This window comes from Procambarus clarkii, chromosome 78 (assembly GCF_040958095.1).
Source record: "Procambarus clarkii isolate CNS0578487 chromosome 78, FALCON_Pclarkii_2.0, whole genome shotgun sequence".
Lineage (NCBI taxonomy): Eukaryota > Metazoa > Arthropoda > Malacostraca > Decapoda > Cambaridae > Procambarus > Procambarus clarkii.
This window is the reverse complement of record NC_091227.1, coordinates 19,592,047-19,609,378: the sequence shown is the minus strand read 5'-3', so window position 1 is coordinate 19,609,378 and position 17,332 is coordinate 19,592,047. Positions and strand designations below refer to the sequence as shown.

General features: G+C 39.9%; 1 protein-coding gene across 6 annotated transcripts in view; it reads right to left on the bottom strand.

Moving 5' to 3' along the window:
- LOC123746032 (uncharacterized) overlaps positions 1-17,332 on the bottom strand; it is an 87,966-nt gene continuing 70,634 nt past the window's right edge. For 3 of the 6 annotated variants that reach the window (XM_045727185.2, XM_045727189.2, XM_045727186.2), the window contains 4 exons: positions 9,202-9,309; positions 8,649-8,912; positions 6,609-7,047; positions 1-5,501 (listed from right to left, as the gene is read on the bottom strand). In XM_045727185.2, the coding sequence (XP_045583141.2) occupies positions 5,389-5,501; positions 6,609-7,047; positions 8,649-8,912; positions 9,202-9,309 (924 nt within the window). In that variant the 3' untranslated portion in view covers positions 1-5,388. Of the gene's footprint in view, positions 5,502-6,480; positions 7,048-8,648; positions 8,913-9,201; positions 9,310-17,332 lie in introns of those variants that run through there. The other 3 variants (XM_045727190.2, XM_045727191.2, XM_069314153.1) reach the window with 3 other exon arrangements.

Here is a 17,332-nt window from a genome sequence, read left to right as displayed (position 1 = left end):
TTTTATTGTAGATAGTACATACCATTCCAGCTTGACAGTGCAACACTGTTAACACAATAATACCTCACATAGTCTAATATTATTAATGATAGCAAAAAGCTATTTTAGACCATGTATACATTTATGAAAGTACACAATACTATATAGTAAAATACAGCATTAATCAGGGCACATGTAATGTATAATCCACGTGCTCCATTTTTACTAGTCAACTGCTCACTCAACAGACTTTCAGTACCATCCACCTATTTAAAGCCACAAAAGGAATTTTTCCATCTCACTAATACTATCATGGTTTTAATTCTTCATTTCATTGATATTATTTGCTTTCAGATAAACCATGTATGTATACAAATGTATACTCGAGATTCCTCACATGTCAAATTTCTGAGCTCTGCATAAACCTAAGGTAAAAATTGAACCATGAAACTGGTGCAATATTCATTGATCATAATAAACCTCTTTTGGTCCTACAAACTCTTCAAAATTTAAAGTACGGAGTATTAAAACAGTGAATGGTAATCAAAAGACCATTTCTCTCACAAGATCCTTATATCTTAATTTCACATTGATTGACATTATCTAATGTTTCATTTACATTAACTTAAAATTTCAATATTATTTTTCCCCATTTACTTTTCAGTTAATCATCCACTGTACATAAAAATACAGTAATATCATTACAATAAGTAATCTATACATTCTTGTCGCCTTAAGTCAAATACAGTATTAATTTTCAGATTATTATATTTTAAATCAATAAAATTTACATATAATTCTGTATGTTTCACACTTACAATCTACTTCAGAATTGGCTTAATTTAAAATGCAGTTTCTATTTGATAAGTAATTATCAAAAGAAAGTGCTATGTCAGTACAGCTATATAGCATTCTCCTTGACAAATACAAATATTATCTTGAGAAATGCTTAGGTTGAAAACACAGCCCAACCTGAATAATTTAACAAGTCACTGTTTTATTATATTTAATTCAAAAGCTCAAATATACACAATCCAAAGACATCTGCGTATCTTATTTTCATTCTAATAAACCAACCATAATGTGTGTGTCACAATATCCTTGCAGTTCTGTTCACATTCAACTCTTTGTTCATAATATGGATCTCATTTAGTGTACATGACCTATGGTAAATGTTGCAGCTCACTAAACCGGGTCAGATTAATTTGTATTCATTATATGCTGATTTCATGAAACTGCCAGTCCAACTTATAATTGCTGCTTTTATAGCTTGAATTTCTGAACCAATTAAAACAAAGGCATTTAAATTCAATGGCTGCTGAGGTGACAATTAAGTTTTTAATGTGATTTTGATTACGAAACACTATTTCATTGTGGAACATGAAAATATTAGTTATAACATATGGAATAAATTCTTTAGCATACTGTAGTACATAATAGAAAAAAAAAGGTTTTCAGAAGAAATATTGAAACAATTATTTGTACATCACTGAAATACAGTACAGTTATTATAGGTATGTACAGGCATTTCTCAGTTTTATAAGCCAGCAATATCTTACTGGATAAATAAAATTTATATTACTATCAATCTACATGCAGCTTTATTTGCTTTAGTGAACAATTTTTAAAAACTCTCACTAATTGGACTTTTGATTTTCTTCACATGGAAAATTTAACCTCAGTTTTCTGAGCAGAAGCCTTGCATCATATGTGCACAGATATTAATATTGCACATGATAAAAAGATTCTTAAAAACCCACATTACCTATACAGTAGTCTACTTGTCAGTGATTCCGAGGATCAATGTTCCCATGACCCGGTCTCAAACCAGGCCTCCTGTTTGGTGGCCTAGTCAACCAAGCTGTTTGATGTGGCTGTATCACCCATATACTTTTTAAGACAAGAACTCTTTATTAAATTAACATTGTATATAGAGGAACTAAACTAGGATCAAATTGTTTAGAACTCTAATGCTCTAACAGTTTCTGAATTTATTTATCTGGTAATCTATGAAATAACCCACATTTTAGCCTGACTGTACACAACTGATGGATGTACGTGTGTTTCAGAGAATGATTTATGCATGATACCTTTTGCCAGAAACAGCATATATGAACCTGACCTACTAACAAGATATTCCAAATTTGATGCTCGAAGTTTGCTATAGTGTACAATCTGCATATGTGACCAAGGGACTATTCAAGTTCTTACATTTTGAAACCAGCCTCAAAAACTACTGACCAATGAAAAAATGATGTCTTAGCTAGATGATTAGGGAGGTAATAAGAGGGATGTGGGATGCATAGAAACTTTTTTTTCCTTTTTTTTTCAGGTCAATGGCCAAGTGTATATACAAAGCTGTTGCCCAGGCAACTCTGTGTAGATTTTCCAAGGAATCTATTGGGTACAAATTTAATTACCGACTCTGTACTTTATGCCCTGCTTTAGTTTTGGACACAATTTGAACCCAGTACAACAAATGTGTGATAATCAATGGAATTTAGCCAATGTCTTGGACAGCATGATGGAAGCATGTGGGTTCTGGATGAATCTTTTCTCGCATTGACTTTGAGTGGCAGAGAGTGTGTGTGTGTGTGTGTGTATATGTGCACGTGTGTATGTGCGCGTGCGCATGTGCACTTGCATGCACGCAAGGTATTATGCTGCAGCCCACGAGGAAAGGAAGGCAAGGGGGGTTGGTAGATGCATATTTGTTCAACTGCAGATGTTATTGTTTGAGTGTTTAATTCTGTCTTGTATGTACATCTATTCATTCAGTAATATCAACATGAGAAGTATATGCTTGTAGTGTCAAGACAATAAATAACTTGATGAATTCTGAAATGCTGTTTTTATGCATTAAATTTGTGGTACACACTTAAAAGAAGATACTAAATAACTGCATTCTACAATGTTGATTGATAAAATTGCACAACAAATTTGATGAAAGTTTTCTGCAAATAAATTTGGTTTTCTTCTGTGGACAGTATACTTATATATTATTTATGTTATCACTCAATATGAATGACATCATGAATTATCTCTTCACATTTTACTCCTTCAATACATTTTTATTTTGTACAATCTAAAAAAAACTTTCAATACTGACTGAAGTTGTAATGCATTAATGATAAGTTATAATGTATTATAAATAGATGAAATACATTAATGCTAATGATGTTACATATGAAAATGCATGCTTGTGATATATTAGTAGTATTTTTGTTGTATTATGCAAGGTTTTTTAGTGTTCTAAATGATACACACAAAATGACAAAGGTTTGACCTGCATTTGATTGGTTTATGCTTTTTTATTTCCTTCCAGAGCAACATGTAACAAGCTTCATAATCTTAAAATTCTTGATTATCAGCAAGAGACTGCTGTTATGATAATAATGGCGGTCTTTAAAATTACTGTAATTATTGATGCCTGTACCTTCAGGTCTCCATCTGGAATGCTATTTAATTCCTACAAACTAATCTCGTCTCCATCTGGAATGCTATTTAATTCCTACAAACTAATCTCCAGGTCCTAAGAGTTTCTTCCTGTCCTGTTTAAAGTGATTACAGGATTTATCCAGGATAGCTGCAGCTCTGAGGATATTGAGGAGAGGGAGCATCCATTGCAACAGCTGTTAATCTACACAGTAGATATTTTCTGGCATGGAAGAAAATGAGGCATTTCATCCTAGATGGGGACATGGAGGGCATCAAGTACCTGAATGACCAAATAATTTTTTCATGGTAAGGATAAGGGGGTTACAGTAATATTTAGCTCAATGATGCTTATTTAATACTGAAATTTTGTGCATCTTCCTAAATATTTTAACAGTGCACCTTGTTAAATTGCACCAAATTCTAGTGATTAAAAAGTGCATTTTTATTGAAGTTGGACTATATTTGCTTTGATAATTATAAGACTAAATAAGCGTATGTGTCTTATGTAGATACATTTTCATGACAGTTTTCTTTCATATGTAACAATAACAGGATTGAAATTTGCATATTGCCTGTTAATCGGCCATCAATATATCTAAAACCTTAAATGTGTACAAAAACAACTACTGACTGTGAAACTTGGCAGGTGTTGGTGCTTACCATCAAGGGTAAGCAATTGGACCCCTGGAAATGCATTTCTGCTGGATTAAAAGTCTTCAGGCGTAGTCACTCCTAAGTTATTCACCATGTGGACATCAACCAAACCAGGTGCATTTACATTTTAATACAAGACATGTTTGATCCAAGTATTGTACTTAAATCTTTCAAAAAGAGAATTTAAATACTGTACTGTAATACTGTAATATACTTTAGAATATTAGAATATGATTGTACAGTCTATAAGCTGTAGTCCAAGAGTCCTACTTAATATTCAAATTAAAAATTTTAATAAATATTTTGTTAACACTATAGGAAGAAGTCTTTAGAGGGTGACATTACCATATATAATACTGGTAGCTTATACCAAGTGTGAGGCTTTCATATCATTATTTAGCTGTTGTATAGCACTATACATTTGTAATATGCTTATTACATAAACAAACTGGATAAATGTCAATGAATTAAGTATTCTGTATGCCCCTTAATAAAATGGTTCAAAAATTTATTCATTTATTTGTTTCACTTAAGGTTTAGACATTTCAATATGCTGACATTTGACAGGTATTATGTCAAACAGTCATGTAATTTCCATCAACTGTAGATATACTGTACTCTATTGTCTTATTAATGTCATCTATATTATAAATTATCTAAATTGTGCCTCAAATAATGTTTCAGACACTCGCTAATATTACAGTAACAAGTTTAAATTATGAACATAATAATCTTTGCTAATACAATTTATGTGTTCAGTTTGTTTCATTTGAACCATAAAAACTTGTATTAAATTAGATGGTGTGTCTCATTGTCCAATATAATGGTTAGATGATAATGTATTTAAGTGTAATTGCTTATACTTAGTATGAAATCCAAGCACATTTTCATACCAATATAAAAGTCTTAAATTTGGTTATGAGAATTCTGATAAGCTTTTGGTTATAGATTTAGGTATACAAGTAAAGCTTGAAGCACAAACTGGACTCGATACAGTGTAAATTTTACATGGTAAATTCTTAAATGAGTTCACTTCAGTTTCTTCAATGGATGAACCTGCTGCAAACACTTATGTTTTAGATATACCAGTATGTTCTGGCCAGGGACATACAAACACTTACAAGCAGTCATCACTATATATGCAAGGTAGAAGCCAAATTTATATTATCTATTTGTTTTGTTTGGCATCTTTATATAGTCCTGGATAAAATAGATAAATATAGCCACAGTGACAATTATAGGCTGCTGTTCTGTTGTTGCATAGTGAGAATTCACTCGGCAGTTCATTCAGGGAAGACTGGCCATTACTTCCAGGGTTCACGAGCACTTGGCCTGAAGCTCGTGAGAGGACGTCAACAGCTGCTGACTGCATGATGAAAGTCGGGGCTTGGTATTGGTGCCACTTGTAGGGACTGCCTTGCTACTCATCCCTGTTAAGGGACATGTGTTAATTAATTACTTTATCCATGCAATCTCCTGTCTCATATCGAGTGTCTCAATATAAACATCTGACAAAGAAATCCACACTTCCATGGAAATAAACATTCCATTCACCTGGACTATATGGGTCTTGAAATGTGGACCCCACGTGAGTGAGGCCGCAGCTCTATCGACTGGGTGCTACTCGTAGCCGAGTCGATAGTGATACAGCCTCACACGTGTGGGGTCCACGGTTCGAGACTCATACAGTCCAGGAGAATAGAATCTGACAAAGACCTCCAAATACTTGTGCAAATTTGCTCATATTTTCATTAGCATCACCATTTTTTACCAGCAGTTCAACATTATTGTTCACTGCACTGTCAAGTTTTTCACACATACAAACATACATTATCATTACCCCATTCCCACTTTCATGGGTAAACAAGTTTTTCACTAAACTAAAACTTAAATCAGATTCAAGACTTAAATATCTTAAACAGCTCACTTCAAGAAATGTTTAACTTGACTTTTAATCTCTATATTTACAGACAGATCTCCAGATAACTCTTGCCTTGACAGGTAACTATAAATGATTGACAAAAAAAAAAAAAAAATTATCTTCCACTAACAAAATTATTGTTTTGTACTATCACTGTGGGAGAAAAATACTGTACTGTATAGTATTCAGGATTTTTTGTAATAACCATTAACACTTTGTTAGTCCCCTGAGGTGTTTTATTCACTCCATCACAAAATATTCCAATTAAAAAATAATTTTAGTCAGTCATATAATTTAACATGGATGCACAGTACAGTATAGTGATATTTCATTATCGTGTGATTCTGTACATTAATTTCTCACGATGAATTCTGCTGAAAAGAATAGCAATTTTCTTTTACTTAATGGATGGTTTGTTTGGGGTGTTTAATCACCCCAGGCTACTAATGAAGGGTTAAGGATACAATAGTTTGGATATTGAGAGGAGATTCAAAGAAAGTATTTAATTTTATAAACAACTTTCATAATTTATTTTTAGTAATGTACTGTACTTTTATTAAATAAAATTTGTACAGGTATTTTACAATTGTTTTATACTGAAGCTATGAAAACACACCTCTAATTACAGACTTTCTCTTCTTGTGAGCGATTTTATCATCATCTAATTGGTCTGAGATTGTGACTTTGCTGGAGGAGACATGGTCGTGGGAGAGGTTGCCTGAATGAAGGTTTTCGGTACTACGGCTCTTGGAGGACTGGTCCACTGAAGTGAATTTTTTCCTTGGGGGTCCTGGTTTGGTATCGCCAGAGTTGAAACCTTCACTGGGCGCCACTGTATGCTGCTTGGTGAGGGTGCTGCCCCCCTGCCTGGCGACACCAATTTTGAGCTGAAGGGGGGCATAACAGGAGGGGATAGTTCCCACACAAGATGTTTCAGTCGAGTCTGCAGGGACACTGGCTGCTCCAATTAGCTTGGGAATAGCACTGGTAACTGGTGACGGAGGATTTTCACATAACTTGGCTACATCCGATCGTGACCCAGAGCCATCACCTATCTGAAATGAAAGATGGAAAATGTGAAAGTAGTTTCAAGTAGCTCTCATTGTGTTTGGCACACTTTTAAACAATACTCATAAAGCTGTACATTAAACATGAGAAACCTGCATTTAAAATGGGTATCATATTAAGAGCCAAAAAAAGGCAGCTATAACTGTCATTATTATAACTAATAATACTAAGAAATTTGGACCCTGAGCCCATGACTAATCTACTTTATGCGACTTTAAATAAAGTACAGTATTAATGTAAATTATGCAAATTGTATAACTACTATATATTCTGTAACAGGTAACGCAAACAATTTGATAAGGGATGTTGCTACTTACTATTTAGAACAAATTATTTGCGTTACATGGATTGATCAGTTGGGGAAATGCACATCACTGAAAAGGTTGGTGAAAGCATGCATTATGCAGTAAGAGCAGATCATATGTGCAGAAGAAAGAGAAAAAATTGAAGGAAAACCTGAGAGACTTAAGTCATAATCTATCTGGCCAGAAACAACCGAAGCCACTAATACTAAACACTTCCACCTCTTGTCAATGTTGAGGGAAGCCCATCTTGGTCTCCTACATAAAAATCTTGGTCCTCTGGGCTCCTTCGTCGACTGTCTGTTCTTCCATGTCTTTCTTCATGCTTCACTATGATGCAATGATTTTGCAGGATGAAGCAGTCAGCACTTGTGACTTGGTAGCCTTGCCATGTGCCAAGGAAATGAAAAGTTTGGGGTAGGGCCACCTTCTCTTTTTGTTCATTTTGAGTAAAGCATTGAAACCTTGAAGAATTTAGATAGTTGCCTTTTGAATGTATTACTTTAATGTACTATTAATTACTACCAGGAGAAAATAAACCCTACTTTTGTACAGTGTATTCCTCAATGGCTGATAAAAACTTTACTCTGAATCAGTACATAATAATTAAAAATCCAAGCCAAGGCTACAAAATCATGCAAACAAGCTACACCAGGTCACTGAATGCAAGCCTAACACTTGCTCACTTACTGCTACTACCTCTTACCATTTTAGCATGTCACAAGAGATTCCCAAAAATCCAGTCGGGTATGAGGTTGTCTAGTGAGAAATAGCAAGCAACAGTAAATGATTAACAACAATATATTTATGGACAGCTTTGCTTAAATATATGAAATTAAGTAGCTATGCAGTATTTTCAATTCAATTCAATTAACAAAAATGTTACATTTCTGGTGAAGCTCAAGACAGGATCCTTCAATATGGCCACTTGATGTACATATGAAGAGCATGTCATACAATTAAGTTTAAAATTTGTATACAAGATTTGTTATTTTGAATTATGGTTTAAAAATATTATGATTGGCAGAGCTGTTCATAAATTTTATAATGTTGTTATTATGCTGTTTAACAAGATATGTATGTCATAAAACAAGGCTATTTAAAAACCAATAAGAAGAGAGCTTTATAATTATCATACTCTATCTTTACCTAAAGTTTTAAGATTTAATAAGACTTTAAGTTCATCTGTGAAACAGCATTACTTGTACTCAGTGAGCAGATGGGCTTGAGGCATAGCTGATGGGATAAGAGTAGGTGGCCGCCCACACAAACCAAGACACACGTACCGCACTAGGAGAGCCCGATACTGGGCCATGAGATCCCCTGGGGCTGCCCCCACCTCCTGGCTGGGACAACACCCCAGGGGGAGTCCCTGGATGAGAGCCTGGGCTAGATGAGCCAGGCTCCACCAACGTGGACTGAATGCCCAAGGTGAGCACCTGGCTGGGCTTGGTTGTGGTGCCCTGTTGGAATTCTGGCGGCGGAGGGCGTTGAATCCAGTTGTACTGCCTCTTCTCCACTGGAACTCCCCATCTCTCCAACTCTATGTACTGTACATGTGAGACAAGTTACACCAGATTTCATCATTATCAATTATTGGAAGAACCTGTAACATCAAAGCCCATGTGTTATCAGAAGATGCCATTACTGTACCTGACTTCAGGAAACCCGCAGCAAACAGCAACTTGGTGAGGAGACTGAAAATATGGCCAAGATATGTCACGTATGTCATTAATGTAAAGAAAGAGTGAAGGCTGGGATAATGAGAGCCACACAGCCAGACATGGAAGACATGAGGTAACACACCCGGGCACAGGTGAAGGAGGGATAGAGGCTCACCTGGTTCTTGAGCGAAGAGTAGCAGTCCTTACAAACCACCACGGAGTGGCCATTATCAACCACCATGCCACCTGTTGGCCTATTGTGTTCCTTCAGGAATGGATAATCCTGGAAAAGGAATGGCAAGATATCATTAGTAGGTTTTTTATCAAATAAATACCACACCATAATCATAAATTTGTGAAAAGTTTTACTTAAATGAGTTAAAAGTGAGATCGTTGTGAGATCATATATAAATAGCACAACAGACAGAGAAAAATCAAATCATAAATCAGACTTTGTATATGAAAAGCTCCTCTCTGAGCAGTATATTTTTTTGCCCCCTTAAATGAGACTTTGTACTGTATGTGAAAAGCTCCTTTCTGAGCAGTATACTAGTACTTCTTTGCCCCTTTAAACAAGACTTTGTATATGAAAAACTCCTTTCTGAGCCGTATACTTGTTTGGTCCCTTAACCTGCTGTTTCCATGTCTTACCTTTTGGTTACCCTTTGTTGGTTCTTAGGATCAATGTTCCCACAGCTCGGACACTGATCAGGCCTCCTGGTTGGTGGTCTGGCCAGCTAGATGCGGCTGCTCGCAGCCTGACATGAATCACCAAAACAAATTCAGAACTAGAAAACTGGATTAATTCGACAGAAATTGCAAGATGGCAAGAGAACAAGACAAAAAAATGGAATCAATATAGAAGAGGCCAAACCCTCAAACATACCAGCAATACAAAGAACCAAGAAATTTTTAAAAAGAGATAGCAGACAAATGTAAAACAGAACCAGGCCTATTCTATTAATTAATTAAAAGCAAATTGCAGGCAAAGGATAAAACTTCAATGTTGAAAATGAGGAACAGATTCATGAAGAATGAAAAAAGAAATGTATGAAACACTAAATGAACAAATCCAAAGTGTGTTTGTGCAAAATTAAGTTTTCAGAGAACCAGACACAATACAAATGTCCGAGAATAACAGAGTATACTGTACAGAGGTGTCTTGAGATGAAGTGGAAAAAAATGTTCAAGGAGCTAAATAGAAACAAAGCAGTTGGCCCAGATGGAGTTTAACCTTGGATTCTATAAGTGCGCTCAGCATTCCACTTCAATTGATTTTCAGTCATCTTTGTGTATAGGAGTCTTTGCAGATACAGTACTGTACAGTACAGTGTACTGTATATGGAAATTGGCTAAATATTTCCAATCTACAAAAACTGATTGCAAGGAAGACCCTCTTTATTATAGGCCTGCATTGTTGACAAGTATTGTAGTAAAAACATTGAAAAAAAGTAATTAACATTAAATGGGAAGAACACCTGTTAGAAATTATATAATCACAGATAGTATGGTTTTCGATCAGGAAGATACAATGTAACAAATCTTCTTAGTTTCTATGATAGAGCCACAGAGATTTTACAGGAAAGATATGGCTGGGTTGATTGCATTTATCTGGACCTAATAAAGGCTTTTGACAGTCCCACATAGGTGGTTGTTATGGAAACCAGAACATGCTGAAGGAGTGACTTCTGATATGATGATAAATATTTCAAGTGCAAGAAAAATGAGGGGCAATAATCAGAGGCAATGTATCAGACTGGAGAAGTACTCACTTAATTGTGCTTGCCTGGGATGAGATACCTATGCCTATTGGGCTCTATCATATCTACACTTGAAACTCTGTATGAAGTCTGCCTCCACCACATCATTGTCTAGTGCATTCCATTTGTCAACTACAGTACTCTGACACTAAAAAAAAAAAGTGCTTTCTAATGTCTCTATGTCTCATTTGGTTACTCAATTTCCACCTGTGTCCCTTTGTGCATGTGTCACGTGTGTTAAATAAACTGTCTTTATCTACCCTATCAATTCCTCTGAGAATCTTGTATGTGGTGATCATGTCTCCCCTGAACAACAGTGGAGTACAACAGGGTTCAGTTCTAGCACAATAATGTTCATTGTCTATGTAAACAATCTACCTGAAGGAATACAGAATCATATTAACACGCTTGTTGATGGTGCCAAGCTACTAGGGAATACAGTATAACAAACTTAGTCGATTGTAATGACATTCAAGAAGACCTGGATAAAATAAGTGTATGGAACAACTCTTGGCAAATGGAATTTAATGTGAATAAATGCCATATTGTGGAATTCAAATGGTGGAAGTGCTGATAATAAAAATAGAGGTCTAAAATGTGGTTATTGACCTTGTATAAAGGTCACGGGAGGCAAGTCCTCAGCACTTTAAGACCTGCTCACGAAAATAGAATAGTGCTTAGAAAACCTCACAAATCCAGCCCCAATCATCATCTTGCTTGAGGACTTCAGTCTACGGCACCTAAACTGGAAGAACGTAGCTAATACAGTTACTGTATATCCGAGAGAATCCTAGGAAATATCGGTCCAGGACACACGAACACAGCTGACAGCAGCATACTTCGAAGCCATGGGCATGAGGGTAGACCACAGGCTGGCTAGACAGCAGCATACTTCCTGAAGCCATGGGCATGAGGGTAGACAGCAGCATACTTCCTGAAGTCATGGGCATGAGGGTAGAGACAGCAGCATACTTCCTGAAGCCATGGGCATGAGGGTAGAGACAGCAGCATACTTCCTGAAGCCATGGGCATGAGGGTAGACAGCAGCATACTTCCTGAAGCCATGGGCATGAGGAATACCATTGCAAACGACCAGGAAATACGAGCTGTGGAACAGGGGCCCAAGGCAACAGGATCAACCCACAAATCATCAACCGAAGCAAAATTGGTGGCACGAAAGTAAAAGGCATATGTAGTCATTCACTCACGCTCATGTATGCATACTCTGAATTTCTGAGTAGTTAAGTTGAAACGCAACAGGGGCAAGGCTAGAAGGTCGGGCATAAAGAGCTTCCCCGTAGATACTAACATGATAAAGAGCTTCCCCGTAGATACTAACATGTAAGTAAGTACTTCCTGGTACTAAAGAATGGGCTCCTGCATGTTAAGTGGGTAGCCTAGGTTTTGATTATGGTTAGGCTAAACCACTGCATTATTTTACGGATGGGTAATCAATATCAAGTATTCACCTAGTTGTGCTTTCGGGGTTGAGCTCTGCTCTTTCGGCCCGCCTCTCCACTGTCAATCAACTGTTTCTACTACTACTACAGTACTATTTTTTTCCCCACACTACACACACACATACCCCAGGAAGCAGCCCGTGACAGCTCACTAACTCCCAGGTACCTATTTACTGCTAGATAACAGGGGCATAGGGGTGAAAGAAACTCTGCCCGTCATTTCTCGCCGGCACCCGGGATCGAACCCAGGACCACAGGATCACGTGCCCAGCGTGCTGTCCGCTCGGCCACCGGCTCCCCAGTGTCAGTATTACGTTGCTCACTAAACCACCATTATTTTTATGCCAGGGTTATAATAAGAACTTTTTAAAAAAACGGAGAGAGGGTGTTGAATAGTCTCGGAACCCATAATACTTAGAGAATGGTTAGTTTCCAAGAGACCAGTTTGAGAAATTTTAAGCTGTCCCAATATTTTAGATATATTATTAAATGGCTCCGGGGGGTAAAAGATGACTACACGTTCTCCAGGTCAATAGATTCTCACAAAATATGGCCTTAGAATGACACATGTATCCAAAATAAATACTTCGACTGACGCTTCGAGCGCGCGCAAGCAAACCCAAATAAATAAATCAAACACACACGCACATATGAGCGATAATTTACTGGAATCATGACCTATGTTAACCAAGCGAGCCTTGAGAAGCCATGGTGGCCTTGATGTGAGTAGCCTCGCCACCAACACACCATGCACGCACCTCCCCGCCACGTAGCAGGCCATCACGCACCTCACCAGGTAGCAGACCATCACGCACCTCCGGCTCCCACCACGTAGCAGGCCATCACGCACCTCCGGCTCCCATCACGTAGCAGACCTCTAAGTCATGCAAGCCAAGCTCACCCTCCAAGAATAGGCACAATTGATCAAATGTAAGGGGGTATCCAAGGCGAGAGAAAGACGGAAATAAAATTAATTTCAAGAAACTGTGGCTCACTGATGCGTAGGGCCCAGAGGTAGAAAGACACGAGTTCAGACTTTTCTGAACAGAAAAGTGTGATCTAGGTTATCTTGAGGCTATCTTGAGATGATTTTTGCCTCTTCTCAAGCTAAACGAAATTTCTTTGATCCCAAACCTGTTTCCGCTATGCTCTGCCTTCCCGTCATATCTGAACTCAAAAATCTCACTAATACCCTTTGTCCTTGATGCAAAGCTCGCCTTTTGACAAACTAACACACGTCGTAGTAATCTGGTTTCACACTGCTCCTCCTGCTTCCAATGCTGCTGGTGTCTACTCTATTTCCTGTTCGTCTTGTCCTCTCCAATACTTTGGTGAAATTGGTCGTACTTTGATTGTCAGACTTAAGGAACACAAATTAAGTGTTAAGTCTGCAGACACAAACAATGCTCTCTTCTGTCATGTTAGGAACTCTAAAGCATCCTATAGATTGGTCGTCTTCTAAAATAATCATTCCTGCCTCTATTCTTCACAGACGCCGTCTTGTCGAATCTGCTCTGATCCTCAATATGCCCAACATGAACCTTAGTCTTGGTTTTGCTGCTGTTGACGCTTCCTCTGCACAATACATACTTAAATGCTCTAACCTTCTTAACAAACGTGACCAGACTTAAGCCTACCCCTCTTTTATTCTTACCCATTTTCTTATTCTTACATCCTTCTATTCTCATCATATTCTTACCTTTCATCTTTCTCTTACCTGCTCCTCATCTCTCATCTCAATCTTACTTGATTTATTTGTCTGTCCCTTCCTCTCCTCGTTACGGGTTATTCATGCCCGTGCCACCTCTTGGGTGGCTTACCTGATACCTGGTTGATGGGGTTCTGGGAGTTCTACTCCCCAAGCCCGGCCCGAGGCCAGGCTTGACTTGTGAGAGTTTGGTCCACCAGACTGTTAACGCAGGCCCACTTAATCTTCATAAATAACTCAATTACCTCTCCTCTATCACACGACTTGATAATGGTCCATGACGGACCAAAACGTCGTCGTTTCCCCATCTTCTGATGTGTGGTTTGGTCATATCTTCAGCCACGTTGTTGTGACTCAACTCCTACATAATGTCCCGTTATCTGTTCGTGGGTCGTCTGGTAGGTTAGGATAAGGGACTTTAGTACGGCAGTTTCTTGACGTTGGGGACGCTGGCGAGAACGAACAACAGGGTCAACCTCCATCAGTGAAGTCCCAGGTAGAATCATTCTGGCCAACTCGTGGTACAAGGGTGAGGTTCGGTGGTGCAGGGATGAGGTGGGGGCGGTACAGAGGTGCGGTACAGGGGGGGAGGTGCGTGGCTGGAAGAACTTTGATCGCTGGTTCCAGTCACCTCATTCCTCAAAATTATTTTGTCATCAATATTCTATTTGCACGTGAGTCCAAGTTGGCAGCGCCAAGGCCGACGGTCTGCACCGGTGGCGGCTGTCACAACTCACCGAGGTCAGCGCCTCCACGTGGCTTACAACCCCTCCACGTGTCCTACAACCCCTCCACGTGTCCTACAACCCCTCCACGTGTCCTACAACCCCTCCACGTGTCCTACAGCCCCTCCACGTGGCTTACAACCCCTCCACGTGTCCTACAACCCCTCCACGTGTCCTACAACCCCTCCACGTGTCCTACAACCCCTCCACGTGTCCTACAACCCCTCCACGTGTCCTACAACCCCTCCACGTGTCCTACAACCCCTCCACGTGTCCTACAAACCCTCCACGTGTCCTACAACCCCTCCACGTGTGCTGGCAACCTCCCTCCACGTGTTCTGACTTGGAACTTGTTCCGAGTAGCTGAATCTATAACAACAACAACAAGTGGACACACACACGCCGGGACAGTCTCCATGACCACAAGGACAACACTGGCTCGTGTAACGTCTTGGCCGTCCCTGTAAATATTTATACAGTCTGATGAGAAAAGCTAAAAAAAAAAAGTGTATAAAGCTCTAAGTAAAAAGCAAAGGTTCCACAATTAACAGGAACACAATGGTCGCGGGGACATTCGAGGTCAGCAACTTTCGACTGGCATATCAGAAGCCACGGACAATGTATTCGTAAAGAGGTATCGTTACCAGTAACCCGTCCTCCTGAACTACCTGGTTGATACCTGGTTGATACCTGGTTGATGGGGTTCTGGGAGTTCTACTTTCCAAGCCCGGCCCGAGGCCAAGCTTGACTTGTGAGTTTGGTCCACCAGGCTGTTGCTTGGAGCGGCCCGCTGGCCCATATACCCACCGCATCAGAAATATTGCCGGAACAACCGTGGACATCTTCAAGAGGAAACTAGATTGTTTCCTTCAAGGAGTGCCGGACCAACCGGGCTGTGGTGGGTATGTGGGCCTGCGGGCCGCTTCAAGCAACAGCCTGGTGGACCAAACTCTCACAAGTCAAGCCTGGCCTCGGGCCGGGCTTGGGGAGTAGAACAACTCCCAGAACCCCATCAACCAGGTATAAACCAACCAGATGCTAATAAGTTGCGATTGTTCACGTTGATGGTAACTAACATTACAAATGCAACCTAATCTTAAGGTTATCTTGAGATGATTTAGAGGCTTAGCGTCCCCGCGGCCCGGTCCTCGACCAGGCCTCTTTATACACATCCCCCTGGGTGTAGACCTATTATGATGCAAAGTAACGACTCGGAAATATCTACGTTTTGTATGAATCAGAATGTAAGATTAGGAAGGTGGGTTGGGTTGGCATGTTTGTGGTGAGGTTAGAGGGTGGGAGATGTTTACGGTAGGGCCCCAGCACCAAGGCTGCCACAAGGCCAGTATAACCTCACTAGAAAAACTAAGAGAGAGAGAGAGAGAGACAGCTCTGTTGAACCAGGCCATCACCAGACATGCAGGAAGTAGAGGGCACGTAGGGAGCGGGAAGGCGGCACCTCGTAACCTTAATAGAACGTCGCATTATGACGTATACTCTCTACCTAAGACCAAAACTTGTCGTACTAGAAAATGGTAGCGGCTCGCGTAATTTATATACTGTGCTGCTTTGGGTCTCCTCGTTCAGGGCGCTTTTGTACGACAGTTTCTTGACGTTGGGAAACCTTTGGAGGGAAAGTTTGGCTGAGGGAGGGAGGTGGGGGGGGGGGAGATAGTGAGTCAGTCAGTGAGTGCGTCAGTGAGTGCGTCAGAGTAGTGAGTGCGTACGTGCGCGTATCCACCAGGAGACATGTAACTGTCATCACTCAACCTGTTCTCTTACAAAGAACGTCGCATTCGCACGTATGCGTTACCTAAGGTCAAACGTTCTCGTACTAGGAAATGGAAGCGGCTGGCGAAAGTGACGCACTGTCCCTGTTTTCTGTTTTGGGTCCTCTGGTAGGTTAGGAGAGGACAGTTTACATTGACCGTTTTCTTGACGTTGGGGGAAACTTCGGAGGCCGGGCTGCTGCACTAGTCATGGAGGCGTGTGTGTGTGTGTGTGTGTGTGGGGGGGGGGGGGGCAGACGACACGTATCCCCCGCCACCACCACCCTAGCCTGCCCTCACCCTAGCCTGCTCTCATACTAGAGTACCCCACCCTAGCCTGCTCTCACACTAGAGTACCCCACCCTAGCCTGCTCTCACAGTAGAGTACCCCACCCTAGCCTGCTCTCACACTAGAGTACCCCACCCTAGCCTGCTCTCACACTAGAGTACCCCACCCTAACCTGCCCTCACCCTAGCCTGCCCTCACACTAGCGTACCCTACCCTAACCTGCCCTCACCGTCTCCTATCCATTTTGAGAGCTTTAAGACGGTCCAATAATTTAGATGTTTTATAGTTTCTACGTGTGCCAAATAGGTTCTCTGTATTCCCTCTAATTCAGAGATCTCTCCTGCTCTGATAGGAAAGTGAGTACCGAGCAGTACTCAAGACGGGACAGCATCAGTGATTTAAATAGTATTAGCATTGCTGTGGGATCTCTGGATTTGAACGTTCTTATAATCCATCCTATCATTTTTCTGACCGTCATTATATTTGCTCGGTTATGTTCACTAAATGTCAGGTCGTCAGTTCCTAGATCGTTTAGATGATGTTTTCCCTGTATGACTAGGTCTGAGTGTGTGCTGTACCTTGTGTTTCGTTCAAG